At 44.4% G+C, this 22,243-nt stretch overlaps 1 protein-coding gene, 1 long non-coding RNA gene and 1 pseudogene across 2 annotated transcripts; 1 reads left to right on the top strand and 2 right to left on the bottom strand.

Moving 5' to 3' along the window:
• Nucleotides 1-277: 277 nt before the first annotated feature.
• On the bottom strand, nt 278-22,243 carry LOC124689772 (annotated as a pseudogene).
• On the top strand, nt 2,252-3,836 carry LOC124691776. Its single transcript, XR_006999148.1, has 3 exons — nt 2,252-2,531; nt 2,626-2,797; nt 3,331-3,836. It is a non-coding gene; the product is annotated as an uncharacterized LOC124691776 (long non-coding RNA).
• On the bottom strand, nt 13,392-16,274 carry LOC124691775. The gene is made up of 6 exons (XM_047225046.1): nt 16,168-16,274; nt 15,875-16,081; nt 14,749-14,841; nt 14,511-14,603; nt 14,008-14,272; nt 13,392-13,861 (listed from the first exon to the last, which is right to left on the bottom strand). Exons 2-6 carry the CDS (start codon nt 15,892-15,894, stop codon nt 13,841-13,843), a joined length of 492 nt encoding a protein of 163 aa, XP_047081002.1. The 5' UTR covers nt 15,895-16,081; nt 16,168-16,274; the 3' UTR covers nt 13,392-13,840.

Genomic DNA, 22,243 nt, shown 5'->3' on the forward strand with positions numbered 1-22,243 from the left:
TCAATGCTTTATTATTTTGGGCCCTAATTTACATGAACTTTTACGGCCCAAGTAAAGCAGACTGGGCCAACCGGTCCATTCCAGACTTGCCCATCGAAATCCACAAGGTCTGTTCGAGCTGTACACGCGAGTTCAGAAACTTCCCAGTTTATGATCACAGTGATGCACGCAACAAAGTTTGCTGTATACGGAGTACAACGCAACGATTTACAGCTCCATTCTCATCCACACGGAAACTCCAGAACCAGTCAGCTTCACGAGCGGCCTGTTGCGAGCTTCACGATGCAGAATACGGGGCGGCGCCAAGGAACGGTTCCAGCGCCGCCAGCTGATGTCTCTAGCAGAGCCTATTAACAGGCCAAAACTATAAAATAACTATCAGTTTACGGGTTTAGTTTAGAAATCGGCGCAGATTAGTTACTGTAAATGGGACGAAACCGAATTTTTTTTTACAGGCTGAGACTGAAAACCAAACTCTGCCCCTATTTGTAGGGGTCGGAAGGTCGAACTGAACACTGAACTGTACTCCTAGTGGTGTTTTGGCGGTCTGAAACTTCAGCTCAAACACTGACACAATACGACCAAAATTCGGCAAAATTTGGCTCGAGGACAGCCAAATTTCAGCGACACAATACGACCAAAATTCGGCAAAATTTGGCTCGAGGACAGCCAAATTTCAGCGGAGCACTACCGTGCAAGCTCGAGGAAGGGAGAGTGGGCAACCAGCTGCCCACGAGTTCGCCGGGCGCAGGCGGGGCGGCCCTAGAGGCGTCCGTGACAGGGCGGGGCGGAGTCGAGCTCGCCAGGGCAGTTTTGGCCGGCGCGGGGCGAGCCGGGGCGGCGCATGACGGGGCGGCGCGGGGCGGCTCGTGGCAGGACGTCGCTGGGGCGGCGCGGGGCAGGACGTCGCCGGGGCGGCTCGGGGCGAGGCCAGGGTGGGGCGGGGCGAGGCCGGGCGGCGCCAGGCGGCGCCGGGCGGGACGGGGACGAGGCAGCGCGGGGCCAAGGCGGGTGGCCGGAGCAAGCTTGCAGAGCAGAGGAAGAAGAAGGATTCGACCAGGAAAAAAACATGTGGCATATTAAGAAATATTCTTTTTTACAGTTTTATTTTAGGGGTTGTGATCTGCGCCGACACTTTTTCGATCCGTAAACACGAGTTCAGTGGCCTGAACTCGATTTTTACAGTTCGCATGTTTACGGGCTCTGTTAGAGATGCTCTCACGAAGGTGTACACGGACTCGGTGCTCACCGCCACTACACGAGAGACCATGGCAGTTCCCTGCGGCAAGCCGGCAACCGAAAACAGATGCTTTTATATAGAATGTGGTCTTTATTGATTAAGCAACATCATTACATAGTTCCTCCCGAATGAACTCCGGGATAACACCTACTGAAACATTACAAAACAAAGGCACCGAAGAACGGGCCAGTTTATGAGCTACCACATTCGTACTTCTACTAGAAAATCTGAACGTACAGGATTCAAAATCCGACTTCAGAGACTTGATGTCATAGAGCCGATAACCGAGCGGTCTCGAACTGAGCTAGAGATCCTCTGAATCAAAGATAGACAATCTAAGACGAGGACAAGCTTCTGAAAACCTCTGTCCTTGGCCATGGATAGGGCAGAGCGAACAGCTAAGGCCTCAGCCAATTCAGGAGCTGGAAACCCATTCAAGCCTTCACTACAGGAGAGAACAAAAGCACCATCATGATTGCGAAACACCGCACCCCAGCCCATCCGCTGCTCAGCTGAGAACAGAGCCGCATCAACGTTGACACAGACCCATCCTGGAGATGGGGAGATCCACCGAGGCTTCTACATGTTCTGTGAGTCAAGTGTGCGTGATTAGCTATGCTGCAGTACTGCAGCCCTGCAGGAAGGAGCGGCAACTAACCGAGTAACCGTGCGACCGAATGGACTACAAGAGGCGATGAGCGGGGGCCTCGTCTGAGAGAGTAGAGGTTGAGGCCTTTGCGGCGTAGCGGCTGCCACCGGAGGTAGGAAGATGCAGTTGGACAGACGTCATGTTCTTCACTTCATCCTGCAACTGATCTTGTACGTGCTTAGCTTTGGCCTGCAACGACGCGCAGATTTAGCAGCTGATCTCGGGCGAAGCTTATATCCCAACCGCTACAGTCCCCTAGGGATACGAGCCATCCGTTGACCGGGCAGTGGATGTATGCGCGTATATCTCCGTATCGGTCGATTTGTTCGGTTTGCTGCAGTACCGTATTAAAGTGATTAGATTCCTTCGCGTGGACCCATCTCTCACCCCGTGTACGCCTCGTTCCCCTCCGCACACCACTCGTCCCCTCCGGTGAGCCCTGGCCCCTTTCCTCACCAGTCGATTTCTACCACTCCGCCGCCATTACCTGAAGGATCCAAAGCTTCGAAGGCCGCGCATCTCCTCTGACCGCCAGATCTACCTCGCTATGTCGCCGTGGTCTGGATTCACAGGCGAAGAAGGCGGACCAGATTCGACTCTGCGGAGCGAAGATCTCGTGGGGATTCTGAACTTGTATGCGAGGTAATCTTCTGACATCTGCTCAATCCTTACCAGCCGTTGCTTTGAAGATTTCTAGACTGCCTGATTTATTTCATCCAATCCTCGCCCCAACCAGAGCTACTGACCACGACGCCTTCTTAGACCTTCCTCGAGAGATCCTCAATCCGTTCTTCGCCGGACCGGATCTCAACACGCATCGCAGATGACGTCACGGGGAGGTCCCTCAGAGGAAGGTAGCATTCGACATGGCTGCTACTAGGAGGAGATTCCTCGGATGCCCTCGTCAGGTTAGGAAAATGATTTCTTTACCACATGGAGTGAACGACACTTGCTTATTATCTAGAAACCCAATCTAGTTGTGTGGTCTGTCAGCAGTAGAATAACTTTCTGTTCATTGCCAACATGGACACTTGTTCAAATATAGGTATCCTCCTAATCTTAGGTGCCGGAGGTGCACCAGAGGTAGCTGAGATTAGGTGACTTCGAAAGTGCTCGTTTATACTGATAATTTCACCGCACCCCGTTCTGTAAACAAAAAAACATATCAAACCATCACTCTCCTTCCCTGGCTGAACAAAACATTTTCATAGATGGTAAATAGTGGCATTGATGACGACCGAATTCTTATTTTGTTCTAGTGCTAGATGTCCAAATCAGCAGACAAATGATCCGAACAACTTTTTTCCGTAAGGATTGCAAATTATTTTTCGTACGCCCCATTATTACGATGAACCTAAAGAACTGAGATGTCTGTGTAGTGAATAAATTCAGACTTCAAAAGGTAACCGTGCTGTTTTTTGTTATTTGTATAAAAATGCAGGGGGCTGATCGTTGCTCGTTCGTCGTATGGGTTGATGAACCCTGGAATCCAGTTTTAACTAGGTCTTTGATTCATTTGTGGATCTTGGTTGGTGTACACTCCAAAAAGGGTATCATGTCAGGTGAATCAGATTATCCCATGGATCAAGCATACATAGCGCTTTTGGCTGAGAAGAACAATCTCCAGATCGCACTAGAGCATAAAGAGACCAAAATGAAGACTAGTGAATTCAAGCTGAAGGAAACGATCCGGCGCAAACAGCGTTGAAGTCTCGCGAAGCTTAAACATATATGCCAATGTGTGCATATCTGCCGTCAGTGTAGCTGTTACTGTGTTTGCATTACTTGTGGTTGTGCTTCTTAAATAGGCCTTAATATCTATTGTAACCCGTAGATTTTCGGAAACCCGCATGTAAGACTGCATAATTATACACTTAAACCAGGTGAAGTGATTATAGGCGTTGCACTATTTTTTCCATCGCTTATTCTTTGAACCCTGTAATAATCTAATCCCCCCTTACGTATATGTTTATATGCACCATGTGTTCCATTTTTGTTCCAGCGTAACATGATAGGATTTCTATAACAGAACCATGCTGTACTGTCCTATATGACTGAAGTACTCTATGTAGCAATTTCCGGGTCAATATAGATAAATATGGCAGTACCATATGCATTGACAAATAAGGACTCTACCATTTGCGGTGCCGTGATAACTTCCAATATGAAGTACTCTATATGCAACCTCTGGGACAATATAGATCACTACTGCAGTACCATATGCAGAGACGCTGAGTACTCTACGTTTCTCTACGTTTTGCCGTGCGGTGATATCTTCCAATCTGGCCCGTGTCCAGCGTGATAGAAAATGTGGTAAAAAGGAAACATAAAACTTCCAACTCTTGGCTTGCATGTCGCGTGTGTTGGTGCAACCGAAAAATGAATATGTCTGGTGAAATGTTATGTTCTGTGCTGTACTCAACCATGATGTCGGCAGTACTCTCTGTACTGACATCGCGCACCATATATTCTACGGATCTGTTCGATTTGTAGAAGTACAGAGAATTCTGTTCGACGCTGTAATTGAACATTTGTATTACACACCGCATTTTTTCCTATAATAGAATGAGTAGAATGACGAACATTCTAAATGTATTCCCCATTTGGTTATATAGTTACAGCAAAACGATAAGCATAGAGTCGTTTTAAGTATATTAGGCATGATAAATCCTAACAACACGATAGATAAGAAATCATAGCCCAGCTGGTAATCATGAACATTCCAGGGCATACGCTGAATTTAAGTGTCATTGCGATGGATACAAGAGTACTCAATTAATATTTGGAGGTCTCGTACGGGAGGGCGCATCTTTAGGTGCCCTCGCGATGCATGGGTTCGAAAAAATGGCAGGCATATCTCAGGTTATAAGAGAATCCACCCTTGACATACAGCCTCCCTGATTACAGCTGCATAGGCAACCAGGACACAGTACACATATTTCCTAACAAAGGTACATCAGCCCCTTTGGTCTTGGGTGACGTTACTTCGTTCTGAAGCAGCGTGTGTACTTCTCTGGGATATGACCGATGTTTCCCTCAATCGAAAGTGCATCCACTAGGAGATATATCCTAGAATGAATTAATCCGTCTCCAACCTGCAAAATCCATACCCCATCACGGACATAACAAGCTGTATGAAGTGACACTAGCTCACTATTCTCCTGTATCTTACCGGTGTTAAAACCTTCTTCAATTTTGATCCCATCCAGTGTCTCGCAAAGTGAATCGCATATACTCCGATGTTTTGACTGCAATTTGACATCACCATAAATAATCCATGAGACGACTTCATTCAGGCAGCTAGCTAAAAAATTCCAAGGTAAAATTTGCAATAAGGGTATGCCAGGCTACACCTCACAAATCGACGCAATAAGCCCTTTGAGGAAACATGGTTCCCAATCCTTCATGCACGCATTCCATCCAGGGAAAAAAGTGGCAATGCATACACCAATAGCTGTGCCTGGTCTGGATAACCTTATCAGACTCATCGCCATTGTTCATGGTTGGATCCATGATTATGATCTTCTCTGCCTTGAAGTCCCACACATAAGTAGACCATACGGTCTCAAACTTGACCAGGATGACGAACTTGAAGGAATTTTGGCAAAAGCAAAAGTGAGTGGAGAATAATTGCATGCCATATAATAAAAGTAAAGTGTCAAATCAAGCTTTCATGGTTGTGTTACCTCCATATGCTGGGCTCTGGTGTCGGGTCCTTGGTGGGGATCTTCGGAGCGCGGCGGGTGCTCCATGCGAGAGTAATCTATGGGTGTCTCTGCCTTTTGATGCCCTTCGACTCCAGCCGGTGGCACACAGGCATCATGGCGTCGTCTTGGCCGTGCGCAACCTTTCGGCCACACCCTCGACACAGGTGGTGACGGTGCGTAGTGTGGTCTCGGATGTGCACTGCTCTTCGATTACGTCGATGGTGCAGTGCCGGTGCTAGGTCTCGGCGGACCATGGCCGTTTGACTACTCCGGTGAGTCCTCGAGCTGGGTTGTCCCTCCTTCGTGTTCTTGGGGCTCTTCCTCGTGATTGTTGTGCCTAGGTCGGTCCCCTAGATTGAGGGATGGCCACTTTGTTTTTTTCTCTTCTTAGTCTTGTCTGTTGGTGGTGTGCGTTTTTTTCCTTTCTTCTTCTCCTTCGTAACCTCCGTGTACTCTGGTTCATTTTAACCCATCTTGTAGAGGCTGAAAAGCTTCATAGGCAACTTGGCTGAATATATGTTCAGGCTGGCTACGCCCGCCGTAGTTACAGTTTTAAAAAAGCAAACAAGCTCAAGACCGATAAATGCTTATATTCACCTACTTGTTCCCTCTCCCTTTCCCGGTCCAAAAGGTTGTGATAGTATTTGAATCAAAATCTTGAAAATTTACAAATGCTAGAACATATTTACAAGGCTGTACAAATTTGTTTGTTTCGTACTGCGTGTGTGAGAATACTCAACAAGTTTCAGTAAATCATACTGCACTGCATGGCTTGCATATAAGTACTCAATAAGTGCGCAATTAGTAGGCCGTACGACCTATAAACGTTACACGTGCTAATACCTCCAGGGGTAATCCTTATCAAAATCATAAAAATTACACCGGTTGCTTCTATTATAGCCCTGCTAATACCTCCAGGTGTAATCCCGTCATCTTCTTACATGACCTCCTATAGACATGCGGTCCTTACCAAGATGGCTATGTCGTACACCGGGTAATACCATATAGTTCTTATCAAAATCTCCATAGTGTACACTATGTAGCAACATCCGGGACTAAGTGTGACAGTGACTTTCAATCTGGTCCGTGTCCCAGCGTGATAAGAATGTGGTATAGACAAGGGTTCGCAAAGGAATCATAGAAATTTCAGCTTTTGCAACCATGGGTTCATAGAATGTGGATAAGAATGTCGATGCTCTCATAAAGTTACCCATCCACCGTCCCAAGTTCAGACTCAGAGGGCGGACGCGCACAGCAGCCATGGGGCAGCGGGACTCTGCGACTACGACTGCATCGACTGCTGCAATTGCAACTGCAGCTGGACAACAATCGCCATCTGGGTCGCCGTCGGCATCGTACTCACGGTCATCATCATGACATCATCCTCGCCTTCGCCATCATCAAGACGCCCAAAGCCACCGCCGACGACGCCCTCCTCGCGCGATTCTCCCTCTCCCCATCCACCAACACCTACACGCCCCAACTCCAGCTCCTCTTCTACAACGCCACCGTCACCATCTCCCCGCGCAACCCCGACATGTACTACGACATCAGCTACAGCGACCTAGCCACCGTCTTCTTCTTCAACGGCACCAAGTTCGACGAGGGAGGCACCATCCGAGCCTTCTACCAGGGCGCGAAGAAGACCACCGCCATGCGCGTAACGGTGGAGGAGTCGCCAAGGCCCTGCCCAAGCTGGCGGCGGCCGGCCTGGCGGAGTTCACCAAAGAAAAGGAGGCAGGGCAGTTCCAGATCGAAGCGAGGCTGGACGGCGTCTGATGGCGTGTAACTCACACGTTCGTTGGGAACCCCAAGAGGAAGGTATGATGCGCACAGCAGCAAGTTTTCCCTCAGAAAGAAACCAAGGTTTATCGAACCAGGAGGAGCCAAGAAGCACGTTGAAGGTTGATGGCGACGGGATGTCTTGCGGCGCAACACCGGAGATTCCGGCGCCAACGTGGAACCTGCACAACACAACCAAAGTACTTTGCCCCAACGAAACAGTGAGGTTGTCAATCTCACCGGCTTGCTTCGTAACAAAGGATTAATCGTATTGTGTGGACGATGATTGTTTGCAAGAAAACAGATAAAACAAGTATTGCGGCAGATTTGTATTTCGAGTATAAAAGAATGGACCGGGGTCCACAGTTCACTAGAGGTGTCTCTCCCATAAGATAAAAGCATGTTGGGTGAACAAATTACAGTCGGGCAATTGACAAATAGAGAGGGCATAACAATGCACATACATGTCATGATAAATATAGTGAGATTTAATTGGGCATTACGACAAAGTACATAGACCGCCATCCGAACCCCTTCCAGTATTAAGTTGCAAAGCAACAGACAATTGCATTAAGTATGGTGCGTAATGTAATCAACAACTACATCCTTAGACATAGCATCAATATTTTATCCCTAGTGGCAAAAGCACATCCACAACCTTAGAACTTTCACATCCTCGTCCCGGATATCAATGGAGGCATGAACCCACTATCGAGCATAAATACTCCCTCTTGGAGTTAAGAGCAAAAACTTGGCCGAGCCTCTACTAATAACGGAGAGCATGCAAGATCATAAACAACACATAGGTAATAACTTGATAATTAACATAACATAGTATTCTCTATCCATCGGATCCCGACAAACACAACATATAGTATTACGGATAGATGATCTTGATCATGTTAGGCAGCTCACAAGATCCAACAATGAAGCACAATGAGGAGAAGACAACCATCTAGCTACTGCTATGGACCCATAGTCCAGGGGTGAACTACTCACTCATCACTCCGGAGGCGACCATGGCGGTGAAGAGTCCTCCGGGAGATGAATCCCCTCTCCGGCAGGGTGCCGGAGGAGATCTCCAGAATCCCCCGAGATGGGATTGGCGGCGGCGGCGTCTCTGGAAGGTTTTTCGTATCGTGGCCGCGCCGCCCTAGTGTGGCGGCGCCTCGTGGCTCCACTTCGACTCCTCTTCGGTCTTCTGGAAGCTTCGTGGCAAAATAGGACCCTGGGCGTTGATTTCGTCCAATTCCGAGAATATTTCGTTACTAGGATTTCTGAAACCAAAAACAGCAGAAAACGACAAGCGGCTCTTCGGCATCTTGTTAATAGGTTAGTTCCAGAAAATGCACGAATGTGACACAAAGTGTGCATAAAACATGTAGATATCATCAATAATGTGGCATGGAACATAAGAAATTATCGATACGTCGGAGACGTATCAGCATCCCCAAGCTTAGCATACATTAATTTCATACTATACCTGTCCAACATGAAATTATCCTTTAATTATATCATAAAAAATAACAAACGAAACCCTCGGGGGCACCCGGATACCTCAGGGTGTGACATAGATGTGTCGGCGTCTCGACTCCGTATAAAAGGATGCGGTACCTCATTTTGCAGCATTCGGTCCTTAAGAAATTACTCATAAGGTACCTTGCTCAGACTTTTCCAAGTCACCCATGAATGTATTACTCATATCCTGGTGGTCAAAAATAGCTATGCGGTCCTTACCATGCCAGCCATACCGTGCACTAGGTCGATCGTAAAGTACTTGAGATATCCTATATCTTTTTCGTGGCCATAATAGTCCTTAACCCTCTAATAAACTAAAACACCCGCATATTACCTTGTTGGAACACGAAGAGGAGACGAAACACACAAAAAACTTACATATTACACTTTCGCACAGTTTTAAACCTAGCTCGTACTGTTGTGGGTTATGAATAAAGTCCTTATGATATCCTCCGGTCATCGATTTTGAGTAATCGGTGGATTATGTTCACATACATTAATTTAATACTATACTAGTCCAACATGAAATATCATTTAGTTATATCGTAAAAAATAACAAACGAAACCCTCGAGGGCACCCGGATAGCTCCGGGTGTGGCCTAGATGTGTCGGCGTCTCGAATCCTTATCAAAGATGCGGTACCTCATTTAGCGACATTCGGTTCTTAAGAAATTACTCATAAGGTACCTTACGAAGACTTTGCCAGGTCACACACGAATGTATTACTCATAAGGTACTTGATAAATCCTATATGGTATTTGTTGCCAAAAAAGGTCCTTAGTCCTCTAGGAACTTAAAACACCCGCATATAATCTTGTCACAATTCAAATAGGAGAAAAGACACAAAAAAAGTCTTCGTAAGGTACACCGGATACCTCTGGGTGTGACATAGATGTGTCGGCGTCTCGACTCCGTATAAAGTATGCGGTGCATCATTTAGCCGCATTCGGTCCTTAAGAAATTACTCACAACGTACCTTACGAAGACTTTGCCAATTCACCCATGTATGTATAACTCATATCCTGGTGGCCAAAAAGCTATGCGGTCCTTACCACGCCAGCCATACCGTGCGCTAGGTCGATCGTAAAGTACTTGAGATATCCTATATCTTTTTTGTAGCCAGAATAGTCCTTAACCCTCTAATAAACTAAAACACCCACATATTACCTTGTTGAAACATGAGGAGGAGACGAGACACACAAAAAAAAACTTACGAATTACACTTTCCACGCTTTTAAACCTAGATCGTACCATTGTGGGTTATGAATAAAGACCTTATGATATCCTCCGGTCATCGATTTTGAGTAATCGGTGGATTATGTTAGCATACATTAATTTCATGCTATACCTGTCCAACATGAAATTATCCTTTAATTATATCATAAAAAATAACAAACGAAACCCTCGGGGGCACCCGGATACCTCAGGGTGTGACATAGATGTGTCGGCGTCTCGACTCCGTATAAAAGGATGTGGTACCTCATTTAGCAGCATTCGGTCCTTAAGAAATTACTCATAAGGTACCTTGCTCAGACTTTTCCAAGTCACCCATGAATGTATTACTCATATCCTGGTGGTCAAAAATAGCTATGCGGTCCTTACCACGTCAGCCACACCGTGCACTAGGTCGATCGTAAAGTACTTGAGATATCCTATATCTTTTTCGTGGCCAGAATAGTCCTTAACCCTCCAATAAACTAAAACACCCGCATATTACCTTGTTGGAACACGAACAGGAGACGAAACACACAAAAAACTTACATATTACACTTTCGCACAGTTTTAAACCTAGCTCGTACTGTTGTGGGTTATGAATAAAGTCCTTATGATATCCTCCGGTCATCGATTTTGAGTAATCGGTGGATTATGTTCACATACATTAATTTAATACTATACTAGTCCAACATGAAATATCATTTAGTTATATCGTAAAAAATAACAAACGAAACCCTCGAGGGCACCCGGATAGCTCCGGGTGTGACCTAGATGTGTAGGCGTCTCGAATCCTTATCAAAGATGCGGTACCTCATTTAGCGACATTCGGTTCTTAAGAAATTACTCATAAGGTACCTTACGAAGACTTTGCCAGGTCACACACGAATGTATTACTCATAAGGTACTTGATAAATCCTATATGGTATTTGTTGCCAAAAAAGGTCCTTAGTCCTCTAGGAACTTAAAACACCCGCATATAATCTTGTCACAATTCAAATAGGAGAAAAGACACAAAAAAATTCTTCGTAAGGTACACCCGGATACCTCTGGGTGTGACATAGATGTGTCGGCGTCTCGACTCCGTATAAAGTATGCGGTGCATCATTTAGCCGCATTCGGTCCTTAAGAAATTACTCACAACGTACCTTACGAAGACTTTGCCAAGTCACCCATGTATGTATAGCTCATATCCTGGTGGCCAAAAAGCTATGCGGTCCTTACCACGCCAGCCATACCGTCCGCTAGGTCGATCGTAAAGTACTTGAGATATCCTATATCTTTTTTGTAGCCAGAATAGTCCTTAACCCTCTAATAAACTAAAACACCCACATATTACCTTGTTGAAACATGAGGAGGAGACGAGACACACAAAAAAAAACTTACGAATTACACTTTCCACGCTTTTAAACCTAGATCGTACCATTGTGGGTTATGAATAAAGACCTTATGATATCCTCCGGTCATCGATTTTGAGTAATCGGTGGATTATGTTAGCATACATTAATTTCATACTATACCTGTCCAACATGAAATTATCCTTTAATTATATTATAAAAAATAACAAACGAAACCCTCGGGGGCACCCGGATACCTCAGGGTGTGACATAGATGTGTCGGCGTCTCGACTCCGTATAAAAGGATGTGGTACCTCATTTAGCAGCATTCGGTCCTTAAGAAATTACTCATAAGGTACCTTGCTCAGACTTTTCCAAGTCACCCATGAATGTATTACTCATATCCTGGTGGTCAAAAATAGCTATGCGGTCCTTACCACGCCAGCCATACCGTGCACTACGTCGATCGTAAAGTACATGAGATATCCTATATCTTTTTCGTGGCCAGAATAGTCCTTAACCCTCCAATAAACTAAAACACTCGCATATTACCTTGTTGGAACACGAAGAGGAGACGAGACACACACAAAAAACTTACAAAATTACACTTTCATACATTGTTGCATCTCATAGACGAGACAAGTCATAACTAAAATTTCTTAAGAGTTATACAGTTGCTTCTATGATAGCCCTGTTAATACATTGTTGCATCTCATAGAGGTGTCAAGTTAACATAGGAATTATCTAAGAATTAGCCCTCCTCATACCTCCAGGTGTGATATCGTTGTCTTGTGGATTTGACCTTGTATAGTCCATGCGGTCCTTATCAAATCTCCATATATATTGTTCATTGTGTGATATCATAGAGTCCTTCGTGTACCCTCAAATACAAGCGGCATTAATCGAGAGGATATTGGCATGCCGCTCTCAAAGAATCACTCACACACTACATTGTTGCATCTCATAGAGTTGACAAGTCAAGACAATAACTATCTAAGACTTACACAGTTGAAACTCTTTTAGCCATCCCCATACCTCTGGGTGTGATATTGTCGTCTTGTCGATTTGACCTTGTATAGTTCATGCGGTCCTTCTCAAAATCTCGTTCACATTGTAATATTATAGAGTCCTTCATGTATCCTCAAATACTGGCGGAATTAATCGAGAAGACACTCGCATGCTACAATCAAATAGATAAAATACCTGCATACATTGTCGCATCTCATAGACGAGACAAGTCAGAACTAATTTTGTTTAAGATTTATACAGTTGCTTCTATGATAGCCCTGTTAATACCTTCGGGTAATATCATAAGGTCCCTAGGTATCCTTTATGCATCGGCCTGACTCCGATGATAGATGGTGTTTACATTCATTTAATTTATAGTAGTCAAGGCGAGACTGAGACTAAAATTGATGTTTTTTTACAACAAATAAATGCTGGCCAAGGGCTCTATAGTACAAACACATATGATTTGTAATTCACGATTATAAAAAAATACTAGTCACCTAATGCACATACGGAAAATGGACCTTATGAAAGTTTCCACGCGGTACAATATGCTATACTATAAGGTCCATGTCGTACCCCTTATGTGCATCGTTCTCTAACGTGCTTTTTTCCTCACTAATTTGTCTCTATAAAAATGATGCGGTGATTCATCTAAGGATTATGCTTGAGCACATCAAATTCATACCTATGAAGCCCATTACGATAAAAAAATCCTCCATTTTTACTATAAGAAAACATGATCAAAACAAAAAAAAAAACCCGGTGCGTGACGTAGCAGTGACATAGGATAACATCTTCTCCACAAGCCATACGGTCCTTAAAAAAGTTTCCAGATGGTACAAAATGCTATACTAAAAGGTCCATGTCGTACCCCCGAAAATATGCATCGCTCCCTAGCATGGTTGTGCGCGCACACATTATATTCACACAAGTCATCGCTTGAAGGTTTACCCCTCTAGGGGATTTAGACACCTACATAGAACCTTGACTTAACCCAAATAGGGTGACAAGTCAGTGAAAAAATAGTTACGGATTAGTGGCTAACAAGTCCTTATCCTTCTATGAAGATAAAACACCATCATAAAAATTCATGTGGTCCTTTTGAAAGTTCCCACATGGTACAATATGCTATACTATAAGGTCCATGGCACGCTAACATCATAGCCAGGTTTGGCTCTTGCTGAAGTCAGGCGGCCTAAATCCGTTTTCTTGAATGGAGCAACCATGCCAGGGGTTAGGCTAGTCCGTCCGGGTGCATCTCCATGTCCTGATCCGGCATTTATGTTTCCTCCCAGGCCTGATGCATGAAGCCTCTGTTCCAGCCCAAGACCATCACAAATCCTGCTTGCCTCTGTGATCTTGGGGATTGCATCTAACATACTGCTCATTGCAACTTCGAATGACTCTGGGTTGAAAATGAGAACTCATCAAACAGCATTTGGGTGCATGAAAAAAGGCTGACAACAATGGTTTTCTCTTTATAGGCAATATTTCGTAAAGTGCGGGGTGCTCGTTTACATAGGCATTAAACTATATGATAAGAAATCATACCGCGCATCCGCACAGGATCTCCTGCATCATCATTCTCCCATGTTTATTCTTCCTAGACGCCCCATATCTGATGCCGAAGCCAACCTCCCAGGAGTAGAGGTTGAAGAAGTCGAATGCTTCTAGTAAAGAATCAAACTCCAATCCTGGTTCAGGAGCAACTACCTCATCTGAATTCCTATTTCCAAATTTTCTCATTTTTAATTCCAAAGTGCTCTTCCTCCCATTTTTTGCTGTTCTGAAATCAGGGATCTTCCCGAATCGTGGCCTGTCAAACATAAGTATAGCAATAAGAGAATGACCGTGTGATATCTCCTACTGGGACCTGATGCTACCCTGAACCAGCTTGTGCTCAGGAGTGTCTAGAACAGCCCATTACAAATGTAAACTACAGGCTATTCCACATCTTTCATACCGTTTCTTAAAAACCAAAAGCAAGGAAAATTCGTATACTGAACCCGCATTTTTTAATCAATCAGTTTGCAATTGAAAAAAGGGCAACTGACCTCTTCACCCATGTATCAGGTTCTGTCGGTGAATCAGATGATCCAACTGCAGGAACGTCCAGATAGTCGTCTTCTACTATGCCATCATATGGCCTGCTTTGTGGATTCGGGAGCCCATGTTATGCTCTAAGCAGCAAAGCCATATTCCTTAAAACTAAATATAAACATGCTATGCAAAGCTGCGACACATATAGGACCAGAATGGACGATACTCCTAAAACATAAAAAAACGACAAACCTCTTATTCGTACAATGTGTAGACTTGGGCGATTCTGATGCAGTAACATGGGAATACTCTGGCGTCAGTTGTTCCTCTTCGAAATCGTGTGAACTGCATAAAAGAGATCAAATTACTCACTCCTCATGGCGTCCTGAAAAAACGATACTCATATAACATATGATAAAATGCCCATCGTTCCATCTCCTAAAAGCCCCCAATTTCCCTGACTCCGCAATAGGCGTAACACAAAAGAGAATGTCTACCTAATTTCCAACTCAACCACGTTTCTTTCAAGAATAGCAAGTACCGTCTAATGTGGACCTAAAATCCAACTCAACCTGATTTCCCTTTAAAAGATATGTGTTTTAGTGTGGGCCATGACCAGGTCCGGGTTGAATGTGGCATACTTGGGGATTTTGAAATAACCATAGAACGAGCTAGAATTTCACTTTCAGAACGCCTCTACAGGTGCATGACAACGAAGCATTTATGTGTAGTACTTTTTAAACACGACCACATTTCTTCCTAATAGATGCGCAGTTGGCTTAATAGGTATGTTTCACAAGACCAATGTAGCTTGAAATTAAATGAAAGGATACTGGAGTATTCTCTGAACTATACATTAAATGGAAGGCTACTGATCAAATGAAAGGATACTGGAGTATTATCTGTACTGTAAAATAAATGAAACTCCAATTATTACACCAAAGAAATAACTTGTCTTGATGAATTACAACACCGCAAAAACAGCAAAGCAGGCTCCCTCACGACAGGGGCAAGCATGAATACTAATGCATGTCCAGAATGCTCCAGTGCACCCTTTTTTCTGATTCTTTTCACACACATCTAATTAGCAATTACCGTTTAATGTGAACCTAAATTCCAACTCAACCACACTTCCTTCAAAACAGATGTGTTTTAGTATGGGCCATGACCAGGTGCGGTCTGAATGTGGCATGCTTGGGGGATTTTAAAATAACCATAGAACATACTAGCATTTCACTTTCAGAACGCCTCCACAGGTGCATGATTACTCAAATTCAGATATGAGGCAGCAACATAATTAATCTCAATTGCACCATCATACTAGCCATGGGACAACAACAACTGAATTCTCTCGAGAATTAACAACATATTTCCGCACCTTTTGTTCCCTGACCCCATCGATGGAGAGATCGGAGCTTCCGCTACAGATTACTGGTCGGATTTCAGCGCCGAGCTCTCCGTGAAATCGCCGCTGCTTCCAGATCTCCCAGACTCGACGCTCCAGCTTGGGCTGCTGCACTCGTCTTCCGTCTGGATTGCGTCCTCCCGATCTAGCCCTGGCCAATCTAGGCCTGGAACTCCCATGCTGGAGCCAGACGAGAGAAACTGAGTCAGACAGTCGCCGGCGAGAAAAACGAACTCGAATGAGGAAACAGGACTCTGAGATCTGACCTTGGGGGCTAAGTGAACCCTTGGGGGCTGCCATGGACCTCCATCGCCGCCTCCCGTCGTCGGGATCTAGGCGGAGTCGGCGGTGGTCGCGTGTGTGCTGCAGCCGCAGGGAGCAGGCGAGTGGTATTCGAACTGACCGAGCCCATGATTTGTACGATACCACACGTCGTCTGCGGGGCCCGACCGTATATCGTACGCCGTATGGTACTGCTCGCATCGCGTATTGGAGAAAAAGGCTGGTCAAACCTTGCAGCGCGTGGGCCCGGCGCCCGAATCTTACAGCGGCACGGACGGCGGTTGATATCAACAACGCCCCAGATCAGCTCCGCGAACGCATTTTCGGGCCTGCAAAGGGAAACCTCAACAGCACGGTTCAGATTCAGTCAGCCAGAGTCCAGGAAACCTTATATATAGATTGGTGGCATGCCGCAAGACAGCACACTCCGAAGCCGATGCACAAAGGGCTGGCGACTGCGACGTTGCTAGTGCCATGGATGGTCTGGAAGCATCGTAATGACTGTATCGTCGAGGGAGCGCAATCTTCAACTCGAGACCTGTGTGCCAAGATTAAAGAGGAAGCGAAAAACTGAGGTTACTGCAGGCGCAAACGGGCTGAGAGATGTCTTGCCAACAATGGACGTTCACTAAACTCCCCAATCCGTGATAAATTGTGTGTAAACCTGTTAGGAGATTAAGTAATAAAATGCCCTTTATCGAAAAAAAGGAGGTGTGTAACAAACTCTACCTTTCAATGAAATGAAATGCAAAGTTCCCTTTGCGTTTTGTTGGATAAAAAGAACCTTAAATACATACATATATATGACTAGTTCAACATTGATTCATACATGATAAACCTTCCAGTATAATATATTTGGACATAGATTGAAACATCATAAATCTTCGAGTACAATACAGTTGAACATAGATTGATACATGATAAATCTTCTAGTACAATATACTTGGACACAGATTGAAACATCATAAATCTTCCAGTGTAATACAGTTGGACATAGATTGATACATGATAAATCTTCCAGTACAATACAGTTGAACATAGATTGATACATGATAAATCTTCTAGTACAATATACTTGAACATCGATTGATACATGAGACCAAACCAGTGCTGGTGATCTCAGTTTCTACCGCATTTTACCTCTCAAGGAAGCCCAGGAAACAACCACTTGCACATAAGCCCGGTCATACAGCGAGTACCAAGAAACTCTCCATTTCCTCTTGAACAAGAGGGTGCAGAAGACCACGCAGAGACCCATCACATATCCAGAACCCATCGCGGGGAAAAATGAAACCATTTCATCGCTTGCATCTCCATGGCTGTCTCCTGGAATTGGCTCGGGTTGTGATGCGCATTTCCGCGAGAGAGGAGGACCGCAGAGGCCAGGGTTGCTGATGTATATAGATGCCGGGTCTTCAAGTGTTTGGAGTTGATTTCCAGTAGGTATCCTCCCACTCAGAATGTTGTAGGACAGGTTCAGGCGACTCAATGATGTGAGAGCCGATAAGCTTGAAGGGATTTCACCGGACAAACAATTGTGTGATAGGTCGAGTGACTCCACTTGCATTAAAGCCCCAATCTTCTCAGGAATTTTTCCGTTGAAGTTGTTCCACGATAAGTTCAGACTCTTCAATGCAGCGAGAGTGCTGATTTCTTCAGGAATCTCTCCAGTAAGACTGTTACAAGATAAATCAAGATTCACCATATATATGATTTCTCCTGTATATAATCTCTCTTGACCTTTTATGAGTACCGTCAAATTCTCAGTAATTAGTCCCTCGCCATCATCCCCTTCTCCAAAAGTGAATGCACCCCGAAGAACGTCAGCGTTCTCTTACTTGTGCCATGCCTGTGCAATTAACGATAGACTTCGGTACGGTCCCTGACATATAGTTGTAGGCAAGGTCCAAATATTGAAGATTAACAACCTTCATAAGCTCGACTGGAATGTGACCAGAAAACATATTGGATCTCAGTCCCAAGAATGACAAAGACGATAGGTTCTCCCCAATCCATGATGGTAAAATCCCAGAGAATTGATTGGATCTAAGATCAAGAAAGACAAGTTGTGGGCAGTTCTTCAGAAGTGAAGGAAATTCACCCGAGAGACTATTGTTTCTTAAGCTTAGATTGACAATACTCAGACTTGTCATGTTTGTGATGGATTCATTGACAAGGCAATTAGTTATTGACCCATTGAGATTATTCCTTGATAGATCTAGCAACCGCAATGATCGCAACCTGCACAAAGAAGATGGAATGGCACCAGAGATCATGTTGTCATATAGAATAAGTGTTATAAGCCCTGGCGCTCCAAAGTCTATTGGTAGTGGCCCAACTACATTGTTCCGACTGAGATCTAAGCCAGTTAGATTGATGGGAAGCTTAGGTATTGGACCACCAAACTGGTTAGAACTGAAATCCATTGCTTTCGCTCTCATAAATTCCATTGTTGATGGGAGAACTCCTTTTATCTGATTATTTCGGATATTGAGATACACCACAGAGAAAGCTGCAATCCAAAACCAATCTGGTAACATGTCATTTATGTTTGTGTTTGACACATCAAGACTCGCTACCTGTGTTTGCCATCTAAGCCACTTCGGAAATTTAGGCCCTAGTGGGCAGGACCGAAGGTGAATCAATGTTAGACTGAAAGGAGGAATCCAAGTTGGACTCACTGTGATGGCTATGGAGTTGTCTGACAACTTCAATTCCTCCAAAACATGTAAACGTGAAAAGTGGCCTTTATGCATGACCCCATCCAAGTTGTTCGAGTAAAGGACTAACTTTCTTAGCTTTCTGAGCTCTCCTATCCACAGCGGCACATGACCAGTGAGTTTATTGCCAGAGAGATCTAGCCAGCTCAGGTTGCTCAAGTATTTTACTAGTGTACTTGGCAGGTTTCCAGTCAAATTGTTGTATGGCAGAAACAACTTTTGAAGTTTATTCCTTGAACAAATAGGTAATCGATGGAATAGTTCTGATATACTGCCGTTGATATTGTTTGTTTCAGAAACTAGTTGCATAGATTCTTCATGTTGGATGGTATCATGCCCACAAGGTTATTGAATGACAAATCAAGTTCCAACATGGGAGTCATATTACCTATCTCATCCGGAAATGGGCCATAGAAACCATTGAACGAGATATCTAGATACTTGAGGCGACTTAAACCCCAAAACCAGTTGGGTGTGCTACGTTTATGGAAGTCGTTGTCCGAAATATCTAGTGTTTCAAGAGATGTCAGGTTTGTGAGCTGAAGAGAATCAGGGCTACTTCCAAGCAGGCAAAAGGAAAGACGAAGAACTTTCAGAGTTAGAAGCATGTTCACCGCCGGAAGCCAGTGAACAGCTGTACTGAGGTTCACACCAGTCATATCCAGGTGCTCAATAGAAGTCAACCGCGACAACCACGTGATATCAGTGGAATATATGTTGTATGAGAGGGTCTCAAGATTCAAGTACCGTAAGTTGGAGAGATTACCCAGCTGTGGTGGTATCCTTCCAATGAAATTTGACCTTGATAGGTTGAGGTATCTCAACTTATGGAGAGAACCCATGAACTCCGGTATCTGTATCTTGTTGAAATTGTTGCAGCTGAGGTCGATATAGTGCAGGTGCTGTAAATCTAGAAGAGAGGAGCTTATGTTGCCAGCTAGCACCTGCCAAGGCCCATCGCCGCTTCTGCAATCAGTGCCACGGATATCGAGCCTGACAACATGGCCGGTTCTATTGCTGCAATAGATGCCCTTCCATCGGCAGCAGTCATCACCCTTCCATGACGAAAGGAGGTTGCCATGGTCTGATAGACCTGCCCTGAAGGTGAGAAGGGCAAACCTCTCACTGGCAATACAGCTGGTGATCATACCATTTGTATGGGCAAACCTCTCCTCTGTAGTGCTCTTAGCTTGAGTGAACAAAAGCAAGGCTATGGCTATTTGGATGCAGGAGAGCTGAAGCGTGTACATGGGTGAGTATGCCATGGGTATGTGTTCTTCTTGGTGTAGGACACTCCTTGGTATACCTGATATACCAAGCCTTCGAGTATTGTTTTGTGTTGTATCATTTTTTTTTCTGATCACAGTGTAGGAGGCGATTGGTTAATTAGTTTAATGGTGGTGTCAAAACGACTCTTGCGGCCGGTGTGTGATGGGAGATCAGCAGCCGTAGGAGGGCGACATGTGGCGATTTGGCTGCAATTGTGTTAGTTGTAAACTTGGTGGTTAGCTTTGATTAGATATGTAGACAACTAAACTATCCGAATAACCTAATTGGTCAGTAACCGCCACTCTTAGAAGTCGGAATGCCCTTTTAAAACATATGAACTCTTTATTTGTGATAACAGTTAACAATAAGAGCCAAGTTGGGAATGAGTACACAAGAGTCAATACAAGTCGCAGCCGTCTCCCTGTCTACTATCTGGAAACACCAATTGCAGGTGGCAGTATAAAATGCAGTGACTTCTACCAACGAAAATTTCAGATCTACACCTTGATCATGCCTTCCGTAAGAAAAGGTACTTAAATTTTTTTTTTAGAAAACAGCTGGTGGCGATCGGCAGCTTCCTCTGTCTGTGTATATTTGCTCTCTCAAATGTTCGCAGAGTTTGCTGTTAGCCCCTTAACTTAAAGTGTAGAGTGGAGCATCTACCAACACAATGGTAAAGCCGAGTGCACTGTTCCCACAACTATCCAATGTTAATGATTTTAGCGACTGAGATTCAGGAGATCCAGACCGCTTTACCTTATCACGACTACCTCTTTTTGAACTCTGAATTTGATGTAGAAGTGTGCGGCCTTGTTTTGATTTTCTGTTATTTCTTCGGCAATCCATTCTAATGTGTTTGGAGTTTTATTTGTTGAATCTGAAGATACATTCTTCTTTGTTGCGAACTAACTCAAAACCTGGGAAAACCACCGACAGCAATCCTCAAAGAAAATGATAATTGAGGGAAAGGTAGTGTTCCTTGGCTGAACAATATTCACAGAGCTGAACATATGTAGCACTACATAAACTTACCCCAGTAACACAACCATCGCACCGACATTGTATTCCTGCATCCGCTAAGAAATACTACAATTCGAGCCCTGTTCCAATAGAACCTGTCCAGACATAGAAAGGTTGACATGGGCACAATTTTTAGCTCAAGCAATGACGAATGAGATGAATCGGCTTAATCAAGCACGTGCTAGGAGAAGGGTGTAAGTTCTCACGGAGTCAATAAAGAGAGGATGATCTTTGTGCGCCGATGGCTTAAAATGAGTGCACACCTTCCAACCACACGGCCTGACTCGTGCATGCACGAAACGCACAATGTAGCAACTCCAACCGGAAACCAAAAAATAGAGGATGATCTTCTTCCGAAAGAATATGGTTGACGCTCTTGTAGGAGTTGAAGTCCCATATTTCTCCACTTTCATACCGGCCACCTGTAAACCAATCTACAAGGACCAGGTTTGAACAGCCGGAAACATGGAAAACTTGCTTCTGGTAGTATCGAGAGGTTGAGAAGCAGGTTACAGGATTTGGGATAACTGCAAAGAGTACATCCTTTCCAACTGTTGCCTACTACATGTAACAAATTATCGTTATTTTCTTACCAACAAACCTACAAAAGTAACCATCTTAGAAACAAAGGGGCGAAGCCCAAAGATGTATGATTTTTCCTCTGAAGAAACATTACCTCTAGAACCTGCTCGGAACATTTTAAACTCTCAGCCTTGTAACCTGAACATGTACTTGACAATCAGAAAACAAGGTCTTCTAGGAACACAGCTTTATTAATAGTAAAGATTTGTTGACTGAGCTTGTGTATACACTAACCAGAGGCATGACAGTAAATCGGTAGAAAGTTATCCTAAACTGCTAACAACAGAGCTCGGAGATAATACTGTTGGCATCTAATTTGTCTCGCTTCAAAAAAAAAATTCATAGATCATAATACAAAGAAGAAATCATTTGATGACCCAAATTTGGCCCCAGCTCCGACGTTGGAGAAAGAACAGTACTCTCAAGTGCATATGGTACTATAACAGATTGTCATTTCCATGCTCAACAT

This window comes from Lolium rigidum, chromosome 2, assembly GCF_022539505.1.
Source record: "Lolium rigidum isolate FL_2022 chromosome 2, APGP_CSIRO_Lrig_0.1, whole genome shotgun sequence".
NCBI classification, from domain to species: Eukaryota; Viridiplantae; Streptophyta; class Magnoliopsida; order Poales; family Poaceae; genus Lolium; species Lolium rigidum.